The sequence below is a fragment of the Myotis davidii genome, unplaced genomic scaffold, assembly GCF_000327345.1.
Source record: "Myotis davidii unplaced genomic scaffold, ASM32734v1 scaffold499, whole genome shotgun sequence".
Taxonomy (NCBI): domain Eukaryota; kingdom Metazoa; phylum Chordata; class Mammalia; order Chiroptera; family Vespertilionidae; genus Myotis; species Myotis davidii.
Window position 1 is genome coordinate 344,390 of NW_006290677.1, and position 19,812 is coordinate 364,201.

At 36.5% G+C, this 19,812-nt stretch overlaps 1 protein-coding gene across 2 annotated transcripts in view; it reads left to right on the forward strand.

Moving 5' to 3' along the window:
* The first annotated feature begins 1 nt into the window (after position 1).
* Positions 2 to 19,812, forward strand: part of PCF11 (PCF11 cleavage and polyadenylation factor subunit) — a 24,429-nt gene continuing 4,618 nt past the window's right edge. Inside the window, exons 1-11 of one of the 2 annotated variants that reach the window (XM_006763741.2) lie at positions 2 to 193; positions 3,880 to 4,005; positions 6,116 to 6,304; positions 6,656 to 6,850; positions 7,626 to 8,740; positions 9,132 to 9,312; positions 9,416 to 9,899; positions 10,428 to 11,686; positions 14,305 to 14,404; positions 17,574 to 17,693; positions 18,214 to 18,319. In XM_006763741.2, coding sequence (XP_006763804.2) covers positions 2 to 193; positions 3,880 to 4,005; positions 6,116 to 6,304; positions 6,656 to 6,850; positions 7,626 to 8,740; positions 9,132 to 9,312; positions 9,416 to 9,899; positions 10,428 to 11,686; positions 14,305 to 14,404; positions 17,574 to 17,693; positions 18,214 to 18,319 — 4,067 coding nt within the window. The remainder of the gene's footprint in view (positions 194 to 3,879; positions 4,006 to 6,115; positions 6,305 to 6,655; positions 6,851 to 7,625; positions 8,741 to 9,131; positions 9,313 to 9,415; positions 9,900 to 10,427; positions 11,687 to 14,304; positions 14,405 to 17,573; positions 17,694 to 18,213; positions 18,320 to 19,812) is intronic. The other variant, XM_006763742.2, reaches the window with a different exon arrangement.

A 19,812-nucleotide genomic window follows, 5' to 3' on the forward strand; every position in this document is an offset into this window, starting at 1 on the left:
AATGTCAGAGCCGACGCCGGCCGAGGCCGGTACCGCGGGGGCCCGGGAGGACGCCTGTCGGGATTATCAGTCATCCCTCGAAGACCTGACCTTCAATAGCAAACCGCACATCAATATGCTGACCATTCTAGCCGAGGAGAACCTGCCCTTCGCCAAGGAGATCGTCTCTCTCATCGAGGCCCAAACCGCCAAGGTTTTTATACACCCCGCAGCCTCCTATTCTTCTAATACTCCCTGATTTTAGTGTCAGCCTCATCCCAGGTCTCGCTTCCATCCAAAGGGGGACAGCGTTCCTCTCCAACCCTCCCCCCCTCCAACTCTGGCTCGGTCTTGGGCTCAGGCTTCGAGCGTGGGCCTCTCTTGCGGGGAGGGAGTGGGGCGGGTGAAGGGTGGAGTCCCACTTCCGCTTACCAGCTCCCTATCTAGGCCACCGCATAGTAGAGCCCGACACACGCTTCGAATAGAGCCCTTTGGGGAGGGGGTGGGACTTGAAGGCAGTTGGTGCGGGGAAGTTGAGAGTTAAAAGGATCTTAAGCCCCTGGGAAGGTGGGGAGTGGTTCTCCCCCCCACCCCCCGTTCCCCCTCTCAGGACCCTTTTGGGTGATCTGTGCTGTGTGGGTTGGAAGGAGGTGAAGGGGGACCTGGGAGCGAGCTGTCGGGGGGTGGGCATAGGGCACTGGCCCCGAGTGGAGCAGCCGCTTGTTAGGAGCCCAACATGGCGCCTGCAAAGCACATGATGCAAAAGGGAAGAGAGAAGAATCCATTCCCTGCCAGCCAGGCAGCTGCTCACACCCGTCAGCCCCGTTTTGGGGTGGGGGCGGCTAGGTAGAACTTCCATTCTCCTCTCGGAGTGCTTTATTCGTCCCCCCAAATGGGAACTTGGGGTTGAGGGTGGGGTGTGGGGGGAAGGTTTTATCCAACCTGTAGGTGGAGAACTGGCCCATTGGGTAACAAGTACTTGGCAGTTTTTTTTGAAAAGTTCAGTCCCTCCTCTTCCTTCTCTCTTTTTTCCTCCCTTCCCTGATAGCGGAGACGTGCCTTTTCTTCACCCCTTGACAGAAGTGGTCCTCTGCCACCCTATACTTCCCTGTAGTCCTCCTGTTCTGTGCATTCATGTGGGAGTGATATGTCACTTAAAGTTACTGTTCAACTTGGTTATCATAATGAGTTCTAATAGTTTCCCAGCACTACGTTTTAAGTTCTTTTTCAAGCTTGTACTTATGGTTTAGTTTTTTTCTAGTTGTTAGTGATTGAAATGATCAGGATGAGCCTCCTTTTAGCAGAGTGAACCCCTTTTAAAAGGCCACTTTAACAACAACCACCAAATATATTGTTTAGAGGCGGTTTCTGTCTAGTGTAAAACTGAGTGGTCTGACTAATAAATGGTTTTGAAATGTGTGATTGGTATTATAAAATTTGTGAATAAAACATATAAAATATGTATTTGTCTTTTTTATTTACCTTTGTAAGGTGTAGAATCTGCTTCCAAGACTTATTTTTATTTATCTACGTGGTTGTGTGTTTTAAACGAAAGTCTTTAAGTGACTTGGGTTCATTCTTTAGGTTCCATCCACTCTTGGGTAAATCCATTCACAAGATACACGGTTTCAGGTGGTCCTTTCATACCTTAATTTAAAGAGGATAAAAAGTAAGGTTTCTTTTTGTGTGTGTGGTTTTTTTTTTTTTTTTAAGGGCCCGACAAGTTTGTCATGCTCAGTCTGGCAGCTAAAATACAAGCCTTCATTCTCTTTTTCCTGTGAATGTTGCTGTCAAACAGCTATTGTTCTTTTTTTAAAGTATGAGATTTAAAAAGGAAGCATTCCTCATACTCAACATCCTTTTTATTGATACCACAAACATGTTGGACATGAAAACTTAATTTTTGCCTTGTTGGAAGGCTTAACTTGACATTGAATGCCTTTTTTAACAAATGAAACCACTTGCATTTTTAAAAAATAACATTGATTTTTAAAATCTAAATACCTAGTATTTGGGGGGATTACTAATATTCCACAGAACCTAATATTTAGTAGCTCAGGTTGTCACTCAAGTTTCTTTGCTGGGTTTTATGGATCCTGAAGATCTTCGAGAAGTGAAAAGTAAATGCTGAAGATAGTGGTCACATTAAAACTTGTATTTGTGTATGGCTACACAGAGTGGTGAAAATAGATGGACTATTTGCTGATAAAAGACAGCTAAAAAATTTTTGGCACACGTTTCCTGATTATTTTTGTAAAGCCAGATTGAGGAAAAGATGTAAAAGTCACTTTGGGGAAATACCTTAATCAGGGTTGGGGTTGAGGGTGAGGGGAGGGATTTTCTGTCCTTTGGTAGCAAACTGACTTGGTTTTGTGTTTCTGGAGGTGGATGTTTGTGTCCTTATTCTCTAGCATCTCAGCATTGCTAAACTTAAGGATTCACACTTAATTTGACTCCTCCCATGAGACAGTAGTGAAAAAATATTACATACAGGATTCACTGTACAATAAAAAATTAGCCTACTGAACAGATTTTGGTTTTATAGAGAGCCTGTTGTTTTCATAAGGATCACAATGACTAAAATGGTGTAAAACATGACATGGTAAGATAAAGACACAGCAATAAAGCATTTGACATGTTGATTCTTAATTTACCCACATGCAGTGGCCTTGTGAACCCTTTTATTAGAAGTACCGGAAAAGAAATTTTTCATACAAGGTTATTCAAAGGTTTCCTTAGTCAACTTTGGTTGTAGTAAAGGTTATCAGAAGCAAGAGCACTTCTACACACTTCTATGGGCAATTGGTTTTGTGAAATATGATGGAATTGTGTATTGCAGAACTGTGAGTCTACCCTAGCTTCAGGTAGCTATGGGTAAGTGTTGTTCAGGGTTAAGATTCCTATACACGTGGGATGGGTAAATGGGGATAATTTTTTTTTTTTTTTAAATCATGGATGCTCCTGTGGAGTCGGATTTAACACTTAGTTTATATGGTGTGTCTTAATGCTCCTCAGCAAGTCTGTGAACCTGCTGATGCTTTCTGGAAACTTGCTGTGCCTTCTAAAGCCAGTGATGGGTAGACATTCCAGTTGAACTGGGCAACATTTGTTTGCTTTGGAAAGGGCCACCTGTATCCGCATCACCACACTGGCTCTGCACAAATTTAGAACCTCTGGTTTGTGCGTGTCAGAGGAAAAATAATTTCGACGGAGAGTCCATGCTGTGAAGAAAATCTTCAGGACAAATCCTGGTTTCCAGAGTCAAGTTCAACCTGATTTACATGACTCAGCGGCCGCTCCATCCAGTTTTTCTTGTATCAGTAACAACTTGCACCTTCCTGCAAGTTTAAAAGTGTTTTTTTTTTTTTTTTTTGCCATTCACTTCATATGTGAAGTATACTTGATTTCTTTGTACATTGGATTATAGAGAAATAATCCTAATGATTTTACAGGTAACAAAAGCTTCATAGACTTTAACATATAAAATATGCTTATGGAAATTAGGGTTTCTGCCAGAAGTCTAAAAACTTCATTGAGTCTAGGTACACCATTATTAATGTGGGTCACAAAGCTTATACGTGGACTGCAGAAAATATCTCCCTCCTACTTTTTGGTCACTTAAAACAGGTCTTTATCATATGAACCTGAAATCTATTGAATGTTAAATGAATATACTAGAGATTAAGGTTTTCTTAATGGTGATTTTGAGCTTATTTTGTATGCTCAGCTAAAGATCACTGTAAGAAATCAGTACTTGATTGACCACAAATGTTTCATAAACGTTAATTTTAAATTATCAACAAAAATAGAGGTCTGTATTGTATGTTTAAAAATTCACTTTTAAAAGTATTTTTTGGTGGCAATTCATTATACTAAACTTATCAGTTTCTTTTTATTCAGGCTCCTTCCTCAGAGAAGCTTCCTGTTATGTACCTTATGGATTCTATCGTGAAAAACGTTGGACGAGAGTATCTCACTGCCTTTACTAAAAATCTAGTTGCAACATTTATTTGTGTGTTTGAAAAGGTATATATGCATTTAGAAACATTTGAATTTAGAAAAAAAATGTGTTCCTGATTAAATAAATACTTGCCTTCGTGTTGGGTTTTCTTGGGTGGTGAAATGTTTTTTCTCTTGGACATTTACCAAGTACCATGCTTAAGTTAGTGTTTTATGTTAGATTTTTAACTCATTCTAGGAGTTTTACAATACCCAGTCAAGATTAGAGACTTTGCTTTTATTTTTATATTTAAATTTATTTTTGGTGAGGGTATTACAGATGTCCCCTATTTTCTCCCCTAGATGACTTTGATTTTAGATGGGCAAAAAGATCTGAAGCTATCAAGAGCATTTCAAGTTTCATTGTTTACATTTCTGGTGGTGTTAGGTTGTTGGCTATTCCTATCTGGAAAGAAAAAAAGTGTAATTTACCAGTGTGTCTCAACCTACCATTGATTTCTGAAACTTTTGTGATTTTTTTTGTTTCCTCTTGTTATCCATTCAAGTATGTTTTATATGAATGTTCTAGGTATGTGTGAATAGTGGACCAGTTAATTGCCTTAGGTTATATTGGAAATACTTTTTAACCTCTTAGTGTTTAGAAGAAAGGTTTGTTAGTTCCAGACCTAGAGATTGTACATTCCTTCAATAACATTGTATCTGGTAGTTTGGTAAATACAGTTGTTATGTTGAGGAGGCCAAGGGATTTGCTGAAGTAATTATCTTCCTGTTAGGTTTTATCTTTCAAATTTAGTAAAAGGGCATTTATAAGATAATTAGGTTTAGAGATTGTTTCCTAACAAGAAATTGGTAGTTCTTATATTTAGAAGTACTTGTGTTTGGAGAAAACTTGAGAGTTGGCAGACTAGGAGAATTGGGATTATTTTGAAAGAACTATTCATTATCAGATATTTGTACTTGCTTGTTAGAACAGAAAAAGTAGTTGTTACTTGAGCAGTTTTTTCCCCTTTAAATTCCCAGAGAAAATAAATACTGCTAAGTAAGTACATGCAGAAGAAATTTGGAAAGCTGTATTTCGGATTGTGTTAAGGAGCTTGTTAATAGTGTATTGTAGACCTTTTCTAAATACTGCTTACCTGAACCTATGGCCTTAAGGAGAAGTTAACTCTGCATTATAGAAGTTGGGGAGCTAAACCAACTTGGCTTCAGTTTCAATATGTTCAAATTCATTTGGGTGTTTGATAGAATATCTTTACTGAATCTAACTGGGCTTTAAGACCTTACAGTTGATGAAAATGACCTTGTAGTATAATTATTATCTGAAGACTTGAATGTAGTCAAGGCTTTATTATCCTGAAGTTAAATACCTTAGGTTTCTCTGATGGCTAATTTAAAAAATAGTTATGCCCATCATAAGCATGAGCAGTTAAGTTATAAAACTAAGCTCATCAGTGGGTAAGATTTTGAATTTTATTAAGGTGCCTTCCACACCACAAATAGTTTGTTCTGAGGTATCAATCATATTGTATTGCAGAAGATGGGTTAGTGAGATAGTTTTGTCTTAATTTTAACTTCGTACTACCGTGTAAATAATTTAAGAAATTTAAGCCATCAGGTAAACTGTTCCCTAGTTTTATGGTCTTATGTTTTGTCCAGAGTAAGAATAACATTAGGAATGCTATTTTAAGACCTAAAATTTGAAAACATTTGCACTTTTTTTTTTCAATGGGCCTCTTTTATTTGGTTACAAGCAAGTGCAAGAAAGTCCATTTATAAGTCTTCCACATCTGCATTCTGGCCATAAGGGACTTTGAGGTTTTTCTGAAGCACATCACATGAGCATCTGTGGGCTCTATCTGCATATAGTAGTTCTTTGTCTCAGTAATCTCAAAACCAAACTTCCTGTATAATTGTACTTTTAAAAGTAGAAAGACTTGCCTAGTGGTTTGCTTTCATGAAGGCTAGGTGATGACAACTTTAATTTTTCTAATTTTTTTTTCCAGGGAGAATTTCTTTAACATTTGTAAACTATATCGAATACTTACTATTGTACATATATTTATGAATGAGCAGTGTGAGTGCTCTATGTAGAGAAAAGACTGATCTAGCTTTATACTTAATATTTAAAACATTCTATAGTGACTTAACAAGCCATAGAATTGTTCTGTTGTTCTAGGTGGATGAAAATACTAGAAAAAGTTTATTTAAATTACGTTCCACATGGGATGAGATATTCCCATTGAAGAAACTTTATGCCCTGGATGTCAGAGTCAATTCATTAGATCCTGCTTGGCCTATTAAACCTCTACCCCCCAATGTGAATACATCTAGCATCCATGTGAATCCTAAATTTTTAAATAAATCGGTAAGTTTTACATGAATGGTGTATAACTAATATTTTCAACTGTCAAATTTTGACTTCTAAAATTTCTTGCTAGAAAGAAATATCAAAAATATCCTGTGCTTGAAACAGTTTAAATTTGTTTTTTTCCTCTTCAGGTTCACAGTACATTTAAAAATATGTTCTTGTTTAGGTATAACATATACTTCTTTGGATTTTAAATTCCTGAAAAATTTTGTGTGTTTTTAAACATGATTGGCCATTTAAAATTATGGATGGTATTTATTAAGAGATAAACTCATAATTTTCAGTTCCCTCTTAACTTCCTATTTAGCTGTGATACATAGTTATTTAACAAATAATTTTCTCTCATAGCCTGAAGAGCCTTCAACACCTGGCACAGTGGTCACTTCCCCTAGCATCTCCACTCCTCCAATTGTTCCTGATATACAAAAGAATCTTACCCAAGAACAACTAATAAGGCAGCAGTTACTTGCAAAACAAAAACAGTTATTAGAACTTCAGCAGAAAAAGCTGGAGCTTGAACTAGAGCAAGCTAAAGCACAACTGGTAAGTACAGGAAATCTACATTTTAAATATTTCAATCATGTCTTCTGATAGAGAAGTAATTATTTTGTGCTTGAATTCTCTTAACATGTTACTTTATTCATAGTGTATTTTCCCACTTTTATTTCACAAATTATGGTGCATTAGAGCAAGTTTTTATATCCTTACTGTAAAACTCGAATATAAACTGTACACTATTTTCTTCTCAAGTACTTTTCTATTGGATTGCTATCTTTGTAGATAACACCTTAGTTTTGTTAACAATTCATGTAGATTTAGTATCAGTCCCAGTATGGTCGGTGTGTTGTGGTGAATGTTTTTGCAGTCTTGAATCTTTTATGAGCTTGTGCTTCATGAGCAGAAGTCAGGTTCCTAGAAGGAAACAAAAGAAAAGCCACCACAAAATTAACGACGAGAAGATTACATGTTCATATGCACGAATGACCTTATACAAAGTTATTTTACTTGGCACTTAAGTTTGAGAGTAGGAAGTTCACGAAGGGAGTTTTGTACATTTATTATTAGTGCCACTTTTTCAGTCTACCTAGAGATTATATTATAAAATCCCAAAGTAAAGGACTAGTAAGAAATGACAGACCACATAGGTAGATGAACTTTCTCTTTTCACTTTAATCTCCACTTAACCATTAGAAGTATTCAATGTGAAAACAATTAAATAAATGGATTTATTGAATAAAGCATATTCTAGATTTCAATTTCTTGATAGATAATCTGCATGTTTTACAGTATTAACATGAACATTTACTTTGTATTTCAGGCAGTTTCTCTTAGTGTTCAGCTGGAGACATCCAACTTAGGTCCTGGATCTGCACCGTCCAAATTACATGTTTCACAAATTCCCCCTATGGCAGTTAAAACTCCCCATCAGATTCCTTTGCAACCTGAAAAAAGCCGTCCAGGTCCATCCTTACAAATTCAGGACTTGAAAGGAACAAACCGGGATCCCCGTCTTAATAGGATGAGTCAGCATTCTCATGGAAAAGATCAAAGTCACAGAAAAGAATTCCTAATGAATACATTAAACCAATCTGATATTAAGACAAGTAAAACTATACCTTCTGAAAAACTAAATTCATCCAAACAAGAAAAAAGTAAATCGGGTGAAAAAATAACCAAGAAAGAACTTGACCAGTTAGATTCTAAATCTAAATCTAAATCTAAATCACCATCACCTTTGAAAAACAAATTCTCTCACACAAAAGACTTGAAAAATCAAGAATCTGAATGCTCAAGGGTGTCTGACATGAGTAAGAGAGATCCAAGATTAAAAAAACATCTTCAAGATAAGACTGATAGCAAAGATGATGATATAAAAGAAAAGAGAAAAACTTCAGAAAAAAAAGATAAAGATGAGCATATGAAATCATCTGAACATAGACTGGTTGGAAGTCGAAATAAAATCGTTAATGGCATTGTACAAAAACAAGATGCAATAACAGAAGACTCAGAAAAACAGGGAACAAAACCAGGGAGATCAAGTACTAGAAAGCGATCAAGATCGAGATCACCCAAGTCTCGGTCACCAATTATACATTCTCCTAAGAGAAGAGATAGGCGGTCACCCAAACGAAGGCAAAGGAGTATGTCTCCAACCTCAACAGCCAAAGCTGGAAAGATTCGCCAATCTGGATGTAAGCAGTCACATATGGAGGACTTTATGCCACCTTCCAGGGAAGAAAGAAATGCTAAGAGAAGTACTAAACAGGATGTTCGAGATCCAAGGCGAATAAAAAAGACTGAAGAGGAACGACCGCAAGAAACTACAAGTCAGCATTCTACAAAGTCAGGCACTGAACCAAAGGAGAATGTAGAAAATTGGTCAAGTTCCAAGTCTAACAAAAGATGGAAATCTGGTTGGGAAGAAAATAAAAGGTAGGATGTTCACATTTTAAATCAAGTGAAATAATATGTGCATTTTAAAATACAGTGTTAACTTAAAAATTGGATAATGTTCATAGGGTACTGTAATTGTTGCTTTATTTTTTCACTTAATTCTTATGATATCATGGGTTAAATATCATTATTACTCCTATTTTACAGAGTAGGAAAGTTAAGTTTAGAAAAGTTAATCTATGTAAGGCTGCATACCCAGGACATGAAAGAATTAGAATTTATCTGATTTTCCTGACTTAAGATCTTGTGCTCTTATTTAACTTTTATGTTTACATATAATCATTTTAACTAGATTCTTTGAAAAGGATTCTTATATATGGTCCTGCATATTTAAATTTTATGAAGTAACATACTGCTTTTATGGTTTCAGCTTACAACAAGGTGACGACCATAGTAAATCTCCTCATCTAAGGCATAGGGAAAGCTGGTCAAGCACTAAAGGAATTTTGTCACCTCGAGCCCCAAAGCAACAGCATCAATTAAGTGTAGATGCCAATCTTCAGATTCCTAAAGAGTTAACTCTTGCAAGCAAAAGAGAATTACTTCAAAAGGTAGTTACTATGATCCCATGTATTCAATATTGCTTTTGTCTAAATATTTTGTAAGTACTTTTTATATTTAAAATACTTGATTTTTTTTTATCATCCCATGCAGACGAGTGAACGTTTAGCATCTGGTGAAATTACACAGGATGAGTTCCTTGTTGTTGTGCATCAAATTCGACAGCTATTTCAGTATCAAGAAGGTAAACATAGATGCAATGTACGAGATAGTCCTTCAGAAGAAAATAAAGGTGGATTAAAAAAGAAACCTCTCTTATCTGATGCTGAATTAACCTACTATGAACATAAAGCAAAACTGAAAAGGACACAGGTTCAGCATTCATTTCCAAGACTTGATCTCTTAGATCCTGATATTTTTGACTACCCTTTGACCGATGCCTTGTTGTCTGGAATAGAATGTGAGCCATCCAAAAGTAAACATGCAAGTAGGAATAGTGGAGCACAGTTTGACAGAAAAGAACAATTTAGTGAAAGAGCAAGACGTCTTTCTCCTATATCTGGGAGTCGTTCTTATGCTGAGAATCTTTCACCCCATGAGGGCCGGAGAAGACATGACGAGCAAGTCTCTGCTAAAGGTAGAAAGTTAAATCAGATTATGCCTATTGAATCACACAGCAGTGAAGGGAAAATGAACAGCTAAGTGGGGATGGATTTTTTGTGACTGTTCAGACTACCTTTTTTTGTTTCACCTTGTTTTTCCCTCAGAGGGAAGGGAAGAGAGTTAATACTTATAAAACCAATTATATGTTAGGTATTTTACCAGGTTCTTTATATATATGTAATCCGATTTAACCCTGACAACAACCCAGTGAAATATATATTATCCCCATTTTACAGATAGGAAATAAGACCAGAGAAGTTTAATTTGCTTTAAAAAATTAATTAGTAAGTTGACAGAATGGGGATTTTTAAAATCCAGGTGTGTCTGACTTTAGAGGGCATCATTTTACCGGCTGTTTTGATGATGTCTTTTCCCTCCCCTGTAATGAAGTGAGATAGTTATGGATATTTTTGGATAAGCATTTACATGAATGTAGAAAGATTTGAAGATAATTTTATTTAAATTCAGATTCAAGGAAAATAATTTATTTTCTTTTTAAAAGGTGTGCGAGAAGAGCAGAGGTCACCATTCAATGATCGTTTTCCACTTAAGCGACGTAGATATGAAGATGCAGATAAACCATTTGTAGATAGCCCAGCATCACGATTCGCCGGCCTCGATACAAATCAGCGACTTACAGCGTTAGCTGAAGACAGACCATTATTTGATGGACCTAGTAGGCCATCAGTAACAAGAGATGGCCCAACCAAGATGATTTTTGAAGGACCTAATAAATTAAGCCCTAGAATTGATGGACCTCCTGCACCAGGTTCTCTTCGATTTGATGGGTCACCTGGACAAATGGGGGGAGGTGGTCCTTTGAGATTTGAAGGACCACAAGGTCAGCTAGGAGGCGGGTGTCCTTTGAGATTTGAAGGTCCTCCAGGACCAGTAGGGACACCTTTGCGGTTTGAAGGGCCAATTGGTCAAGCAGGCAGAGGTGGTTTTCGGTTTGAAGGTTCCCCTGGTCTGAGGTTTGAGGGCCCCCATGGTCAGTCAGTAACTGGTCTGAGGTTTGAAGGACAACATAATCAACTTGGTGGAAACCTTAGGTTTGAGGGTCCACATGGTCAACCAGGGGTTGGGATCAGGTTTGAGGGACCCTTAGTCCAACAAGGAGGTGGAATGAGGTTTGAGGGTCCTGTACCAGGAGGTGGACTGAGAATTGAAGGGCCTCTGGGTCAAGGTGGTCCAAGATTTGAAGGTTGTCATGCTTTAAGGTTTGATGGGCAGCCAGGTCAGCCATCACTCTTACCAAGATTTGATGGATTACATGGTCAACCAGGTCCTAGATTTGAAAGAACTGGTCAACCAGGCCCACAGAGATTTGATGGACCACCTGGACAGCAGGTTCAACCAAGATTTGATGGTGTTCCTCAAAGATTTGATGGTCCACAACACCAGCAAGCATCAAGGTTTGATATTCCCCTTGGTCTTCAAGGCGCACGATTTGACAATCATCCTTCACAAAGGCTTGAATCCGTTTCTTTCAGTCAGACTGGTCCATATAATGAGCCGCCTGGCAATGCTTTTAATACCCCATCCCAAGGACTGCAATTCCAAAGACACGAACAAATATTTGATTCACCTCAAGGACCAAATTTTAATGGACCACATGGCCCTGGGAACCAGAGTTTCTCAAATCCCCTTAGCAGAGCTTCTGGACACTATTTTGATGAAAAGAACCTTCAAAGTTCTCAATTTGGAAACTTTGGCAATTTACCTGCTCCAATAACAGGAAACATTCAGGCATCTCAACAAGTAAGTCTTGTATTTATTCTAAAATTAGGTTGTGTGGAGATATGAATCATTTTTAATGTTTTTAGGGTTTGAGGAAGGTCTTCAGGAGACAAGTTCATAGACTGGCAAGTTTTTAATGTACTTCAAAATCCCACATGCTAGGGAAGTGGGAAGAGAGTCTTAGGTCTAAAATTTGCAATTTTATCAAAAATTGACTTTAGCTATTCCAGTAGCTAGAGAAACCTACTTCTCTCTCTCTCTCTCTCTCTCTCTCTCTCTCTCTCTCTCTCCTGTTTTCTTTTAAATTAAAAATTGTATATATTTCAGATGTATAGCACACTAATTCGATATACATATACATAATGCAATGAGTACTACCTAAGGAGTACAAGCTAATTAATATCTTTTCACATAGTTCCCACTTTTTTCTGTGATGAAAACATCTGAAATGCGCACATATTCACACTTTTTATTTTTTAATATGTTTTTATTGATTTCAGAGAGGAAGGAAGAGGGAGAGTTAGAAATATCCATGATGAGAGAGAATTATTGATTGGCTGCCTCCTGCAAGTCCTCCACTGGGGATGGAGCCCACAACCTGGGGCATGTGCCTTTGACCGTAATCAACCTGGGACCTTTCAGTTTGCAGGCTGAATGCTCTATCCACAGAGCCAAATTGGCTAAGGCCACACTTTTTTTTTTAATGGACTTTTTAGAGTAGTTTAAGGTTTACAGCAAAATCATGCTGTGTAGTATAGATATTTCCTTTATACTTCTTGCCTTCACACCTGGATAGCTTCCCCATTATGTTTTTGTTTGCTTGCTTTAGGCTACAAAGCTAGTAAAGCATATAATTGTGAGGGTGTTTTATAGATCTCTGCTACATTGTAGAACTGTGAGCCTTGATAAGCTTTAAAGTAACCATAGATCTTTTTTAAATTTTATTTTATTTTATTTATTTATTTTTTTTTAAAAATATATTTTATAGATTGTTTACAGAGAGGAAGGGAGAGAGCTAGAGAGGGAGAAACATCAATGATGAGAGAGAATCATTGATTGGCTGCCTCCTGCACACCCCACACTGGGGATCGGGATTGAGCCCGCAACCTGGCATATGTTGTGACCAGGAGTTGAACTGTGACCTCCTGGTTCATAGGTTTGACACTCAACCACTGAACCACACCGGCTGGGCCAAGTCTTGTTTTTTAGATTGCTCTTTAAGAACTTCCTTAGTCTGAGTTAAGAAAATCAAGTTGTCCATGCTTTTACAGCCTATGAATATTTTTCTTCCTCTTTTCCTACATAGCAGCACCTTCCCAGTCATTCCAGTCAAATAGAAATATTTGATATTAGTATCAACACAGCAAACCTGTGACTTCCCGCCCAAATGTATTCATTTTATCACCTAAATATGTACAGTCACTTGTTGGTATTCTTTTGCACTTGCTAGCACTTTCTTACTATGACAAAATCATGTTATACTAGTAACATTGCCTGGAAGAAAATGTAAAACTAAAAGAAAGATTTTAAAAATCACATTATAAGCATTACTATTTTTAAAAATATTTTTATTGATTTCAGAGAGAAGGGGGAGGTAGAGAGAGATAGAAACATCAATGATGAGAGAGAATCATTGATTGGCTGCCTCCTGCATGCTCTCTACTGGGGATCAAGCCCGCAACCCAGGCATGTGCCCATGACTGGAATCAAACTTGGGACCCTTCAGTCTGCAGGCCCACGCTCTATCCACTGAGCCAAACCGGCTAGGGCACATTATAAGCATTATTGATAGAAAGCAAACTTCTGTTGATATCCAATAATTTGGAAAAAAAAATTGTTCTGCATAGATTTACTCTATTGTGTGTTAAATGATATTGCTGTTGACATATTTAGGAGTGGGACTTGACTAAATTTTGCTTGGTACATTATACTGAATTGGGTTTTTTTATATATACATACCACTGAAAGTTAACATGGATACTGAATAAGGCTTATGATTGGATAATTATTTACATAGTGGAAACATGTTGAAGTCCTACCTCATTCTGAACTACAAATACAGTATTTGTATACCTGCACAATATTTATTTCATTTTTTTAAACATTCTCTTGATGTCTTTTACAATCTACTTTGTAACCCAAAGTATTATGGCCAAGCAAGATGATCACAAAAGAGTCCAGATTGCTAATTAAAACTGGCTTTTGACACCTGATGTTCAGAAGTTCTGGTCTCATTTTTGCTGCTAACTCTAGCCATTATGACTAAGAATAGGTCATATCTCTGGATGTCAGTTCTTCTATTTGTAAAATAAGAGAAAGCACGGGCAAGTAAAGTGACTTGTCTAAGGCCACACAGCTAGTTGTTACTGATACTTTCATGGTGTCTTCAACTTTTCAAAGAAGCTTCACATCCATTCTCAATTCTTTATAATTCTATGAAACAGATTTGGGAAGGTATTGTTGTTCCTTTTTTTTGTAGAAAGCCTATAAGTGAAGTGACCCAGTCAGGTTTCACTTGTAAATATTTATTGTAGAAACCAGGCCTTAAGATGTATGTGAATATTTTTATGTGGTAAGTATGTTAAAGTTTTACTTAAAATATAGAACAGATGTTCTTAAAACCAGTGTTTCTCTTAAAGGTTCTGACTGGTGTTGCTCAACCAGTACCATTTGGCCAAGGACAACAATTTTTACCAGTTCATCCACAAAATCCTGGAGCATTTGTTCAGAATCCTTCAGGTATGTGCTTGCTGACCTTTGTGTTTTTCAAAAGGCGAATAATTATTGTCTCGTTGAATAGCTACTGAGTTTGTTTACATTATTGATGTGTTCACATTGATCCTATCTACAACTAGGGATGGTTAGCTAGGACTAGTAGACAATTTAAAAGGGGAGGAATGAAACCTATTGGAAGCTGGAAGGGGGGTTTAGGGGGAGGGATGTGATACTTATGGTAAAGTGATAAATGGCAAACCTCAGAAATCTCATTATTTGATATTTTATGTATATGTGTGAGGATTCAATAAACTTTAAGTAAATACTGGGGATATTGCCTTATAAAGTTGATTCATTTATATGTCTTTATGGGCACTCAAATAATAATTATACCCAACATGGTAAAAGAGTAGAAAAAAAACTGTGTTTCTCTTGCCAGGTACACTGAAAAGCATCTTTGTTACTCTGGGGTGAAGCATAATAATATTGTTATGGGTATAATAACAATATTGGATACAAGGGCTTTAAAAATAAATTTTGTTTTTTGAATATATTTTTATTGATTTCAGAGAGGAAAGTAGAGAAAAATCAATGAGCGAATCATTGATCAGCTGCCACCTGCATGCCCCCTACTGGGGATTGAGCCCACGACTGTGACCTCCTGGTTAATAGGTTGATGCTCAACCACTGAGCAACACCAACTAGGCTGTTTCATTTTTGAATCTTCAGAAACATGCTTTAACATGGTACTATTCAGTTTACAAGGTTAGGGAGTTGTCCAAATCTTCTGAAGTAACTAGGGAAGTCCTAGCCAAGTACTAGTTTATTAATTATTTCTTAAACAGTGTCATCATAAGGAATTCAATCAATTAATTTGAAAGCTTTTTGTTTTTAATTTCTAGTTTGATTAGGTTAATTAATGTTTTTTGGTATCATTGTAATGAGAGGGAAGGAAAGAATTTGGAATCTAAAGTCAGAAGACCATCCTTGGAATTTCACTCTATTTCTAGATAGGCAGGTTATTACCACAAATCCTCTCTGGGCTTCATTTTCTTCCTCTCTAGACAGAATATGATAAAAGTCAGTATTTGCCAGAAAAGTTTTTATAAGATAATCAATGAGATCATATATGCAAAAGTATTTTGTAACTTAAATACATTATATACATTCTAATGTATTTTACTTTAGAATTTAGTTTTTCTTGTTGGGTAGAGGATTTGTTGCATTGAGGTTAGTATGCAAAACTGCAAATTTAAAAACAAAAAGAAGCAAATACTATATATAGTACCAAACAGTGCGTTAAAATTATGAATTCATTTAGTCCTCATAACAATCTAGGAACAATTATTATTATTACCCTTTTATAGATAAAGGAAACTGAGGTACAGATAAACAACTTGATCATGTCACACAACTAAAATGTGGGATTTCTAGTTAGGATCTCAGGAGTCTGGTTCCATAGTTCATGTTTTATTTTTTTTTCATAGTTCATGTTTTTGATCACTAAACTTGGCCATCTGAAGACATGTAAATAGCTAGTTAGGACTAAGACAAATAATTCTAATGAAAGGTAAATGTTAATGTGTGAAATGCTATTGTAATTGATGTCAGGGTTGATTTATTTATTCATTCATGTATTCAGACATTTAATTTGAATAGACATTAATTAGTCTCTGTGTCGAAGGCATTGTGCTAAGTGGAAGAGTATGCAGTGGTTAAGAGCAGGGATTATGTGTATTGTGGATGCATATTGAATTTTTTCTCATGAAGGAATTTTTGGTGTTCCATAACCTTTTCTAGAAGTGTAGTGAGATGCAGTGACATACAAATACATTGAAATAATCCTATATATTAAGAGGTAATACGCAAATTGACCCTCACTCCGCAATGCCATCACAAGATGGCAGCGTGCACAGTGAGGGCAGGGCCGCAGGGGCAGGGCTGGTGGCCGCTCCGCTGGGGTTCCTGTGGCCCTGCAGGGGTACGGGGTGGTGGGGAGGGTCCCGGTGGCGGCTGCTTCGTGCAACTTCTGCCAGTGCACCACGGGGGCGGCGCCCAGCATCCACTCCTGCGGCCCAGAGGTGTGGGGCATTGGAGCGGCACTCCAGGACTCAGGGCCATCCCATGGCACACTGGCCACACGGGGTGGGACTCCGGGACTCAGGGCAGTCCCATGGTGCGGTGGGGGGACGGGAGGAGGAGGGGTCCCAGGTCTCCCTTGATTTCAAGAGACAGGTCACTAGTACTTTTATAGTTGAGTGAAAGAATCATAATTAGATTAGTGCTTAACAAAATATGTAATTGAATTGATTCCTTACCAGTGAGCTTAAGGAGATAATTTTTATCTCAATTACAGAAATTTTGATAATCCTCACGCCTATTTAGCAGTAGTTTGAATGGCTCTGCAAGTGCAGTAATTCAGCAAAGGTCAGAGTGGCAGGTATACTTGGAGCCACATTGTTCATCTTCCTGCATTATTTCCCCTGGATAGTCATGGGAATGGAGGCTGAGGAAGGAGTACTTCCACTTGGGCTTTGAGTATTCATTCCCCCCTACCACTCAGTATAGTCAGAAGATGAGGAATAAAAAATTTTAGATACAGCGGGGCCTTGACTTATGAGTTTAATTTGTTCCGTGACGGAGCTCGTAACTCAAATTACTCGTATGTCATATCAGTTTTCACCATTAACAATGAATTGAATGCTGGGCTGATATTGTGGCGTTCACTGTGACGTTCGCTGCGCCAACTAGTGGTGGGGTATCTGAAGCTGGCTCGTAACCCGAATTTTAGCTCGCAACTAAATTTTCGCTCCGCAAAAAATCGGCCGAGAGACGGCTCGTATCTCAAAAAACTCGTTAGTCGCGACACTCGTAAGTCAAGGCCCCACTGTAGTTGGAAATAGAAGTGGTTAGAAGTGATGTGCTGCATTGCATAGAAGGGAGTATGAGTATAAAGTATCTGTGTTTTTTTAGTATTTATCCTAAAGTATATTTTTAAGAGGTGATGATTTACTTACCCATCTGTAAAGTTCATTTTAGGAGCTTTGGATGTAATTTATAGTCATCCTTAACAAGAGTTTGTAAAATTTATTGTTGATAGGACATCTTCAAGAAATCAAGAAAACTTTTCATGTTTAGTATAATTTATATCTTTAAGTTCTTCTTTCATTTTGAGACTCTTATTTTTTTAAAGGAGCCCTTCCTAAGGCATATCCTGATAATCACCTCAGTCAGGTGGATGTAAATGAATTATTTTCAAAACTGCTAAAAACAGGAATTCTCAAATTGTCCCAGCCTGATTCAGCTACAACACGTAAGTATGTTTCCATACTTCATCTCTACAAAGCTCCATTTAGTTATACAGATGTATGATATAATATTATATAATGTAAGTTATAAAAGTTCTTACTTACAATCATTGAATTTTTAGGGTATACTCTGTTTTTTTTGGAAATCTAATAGAATTGGTTTATAATAAAATTATTTTTAAATTTTCTGAGATGGAATTATTAATTTTGTAGTGAACATTATTTCAATTTATTAACATTTCTATAGATAATGTACAGACTTTGTACTACGTTAATTTAGTTTTTTACAAATAATTTGAATATTGCTGAAGTAAAATTTTGTGAAGATTGACTTTTACAAGGTCAAACCTAATATAACTTATCAAAATAAGTGATAAATATTTTGGCCAGTAAATAAAAGTAAGTTTAGAAGCACTAAATAGACAATATGGAGTTATCTATTGCTTATAACACTATAGTATTTCCCTATAAAAAATACGTGGAAGAATGGTATTGAGAAATTGTTGTATTTCTTTTCAATTGAAGAAGTAAATGAAGTTGCTGCTCAGCCTCCCACTGAAGAGGAGGAAGATCAAAATGAAGATCAAGATGTTCCAGATCTTACCAATTTTACGATTGAAGAGTTAAAACAGTATGTAATCTCATTTTCTAAGATTAAAAGGGCAATGACTTTACTAACAGTGGACATTATTAGTGCTATTAATTTTACCCCTTATATGCCCCTATTGAAGTCTAGGAAGCCTGTTTTCTTTTTTAATGTTGTAAAATACACATAACATCAATTTAAGGAAGCCTGTTTTTAAAACCCCCTTTAAAATATATTTGCACAAATACTTAGGCCCAAGGCTTCCCCCAAATTTCTATTTTGTCATATCTGTGTTTGGTGTAACAAATACAGATGGTTTAAATATTAGGTATTTATAATCACTCATCTTCTGTTTTATCTTAATCCTTATTATTTTTTCTTCATTGATAGACTTATCCTTTTGGGGCTAAGAGAATTAAATTTTTGTACTATAGTATTTCAAAAAAAATTTTTTAATCTATTTTCCCTTTATAAATAATACATAGTCATTGTGGGAAATTAGAAAATAGAAATCAAGAAAATAAAATTACCTACAATTCCCACTTTACTGATAATCACTCTCAACCTTTGGTGCATATCTTTTTATAATTTTCTATTGCCTATATTAGTTATAAAAGAACATTTAAATTCCATGGTTCCTAGCATTTACTTCTCTTATTTTCTTACAATATACATGCATACACGGTGGGGCAAAAATAGAGGTTTACAGTTGTGAGTACACGAATTTGTATTATTTTTAATGATTTATTGTATTACTTTCCATCCAAACAACTCTAAAGCTACTTTTGCTCCACCCTAATTTTTCTGATTTATCATGTTTCTTTTCTTAAAAATTAATTGAAATTTTTATTGAATTTATTGGAGTGACATTGGTTAATAATATTATAGGTTTCAGGGGTGATTTTTCACATTTTTTGATTTATCATGTTTAGAAGTCTTTTGAATTTCTGAAAGTGAAGATTTAGCTAGTTCTTTTACTGTTTTACCAATTTTCTTCTACAGTTATATAACCATTTTTTATTAAATCATTTACTATTAATATTATGACACTATTTATTTTGTTTGCTGGTATACAAAGTACTAGTATATTGTCCTTTGCTTTATTCTGCTATTTAAAAAATTGTTTGGTGTTCCTAACTTCCCTGTTTGTGGATTTACATGGTCTGTATGCAATTTCATTCAAAGTAGGGAACCTCTAATTTTAAAAAAATGATTATTGCTGATTTCAGCTTCCCATTAGTCTTCTAATTTTTCTTTTTAGTAATCCATACAATTAGTGCTTCTTTCAGTATTCTTTAGACCAGGGTGGAGCAGTTGAGTTACTGAGAACTTCAAAAATCTGGAGAGGTGAACTCTAATTATTCTGCCATGTCTGCTTGCTATGTCCGCCTTGATACTGACACTAGTCTAAGAACAGGCCAGCTATTGCTTTATTAGTTAGCACATGGTCATTCCATTTTTAGCCAAAAGGAAATAAGCAATTAGGCCAGGTCTGTCAATAATAGGATAGACTTCATGTTCCAAAATTCACCCAAGTT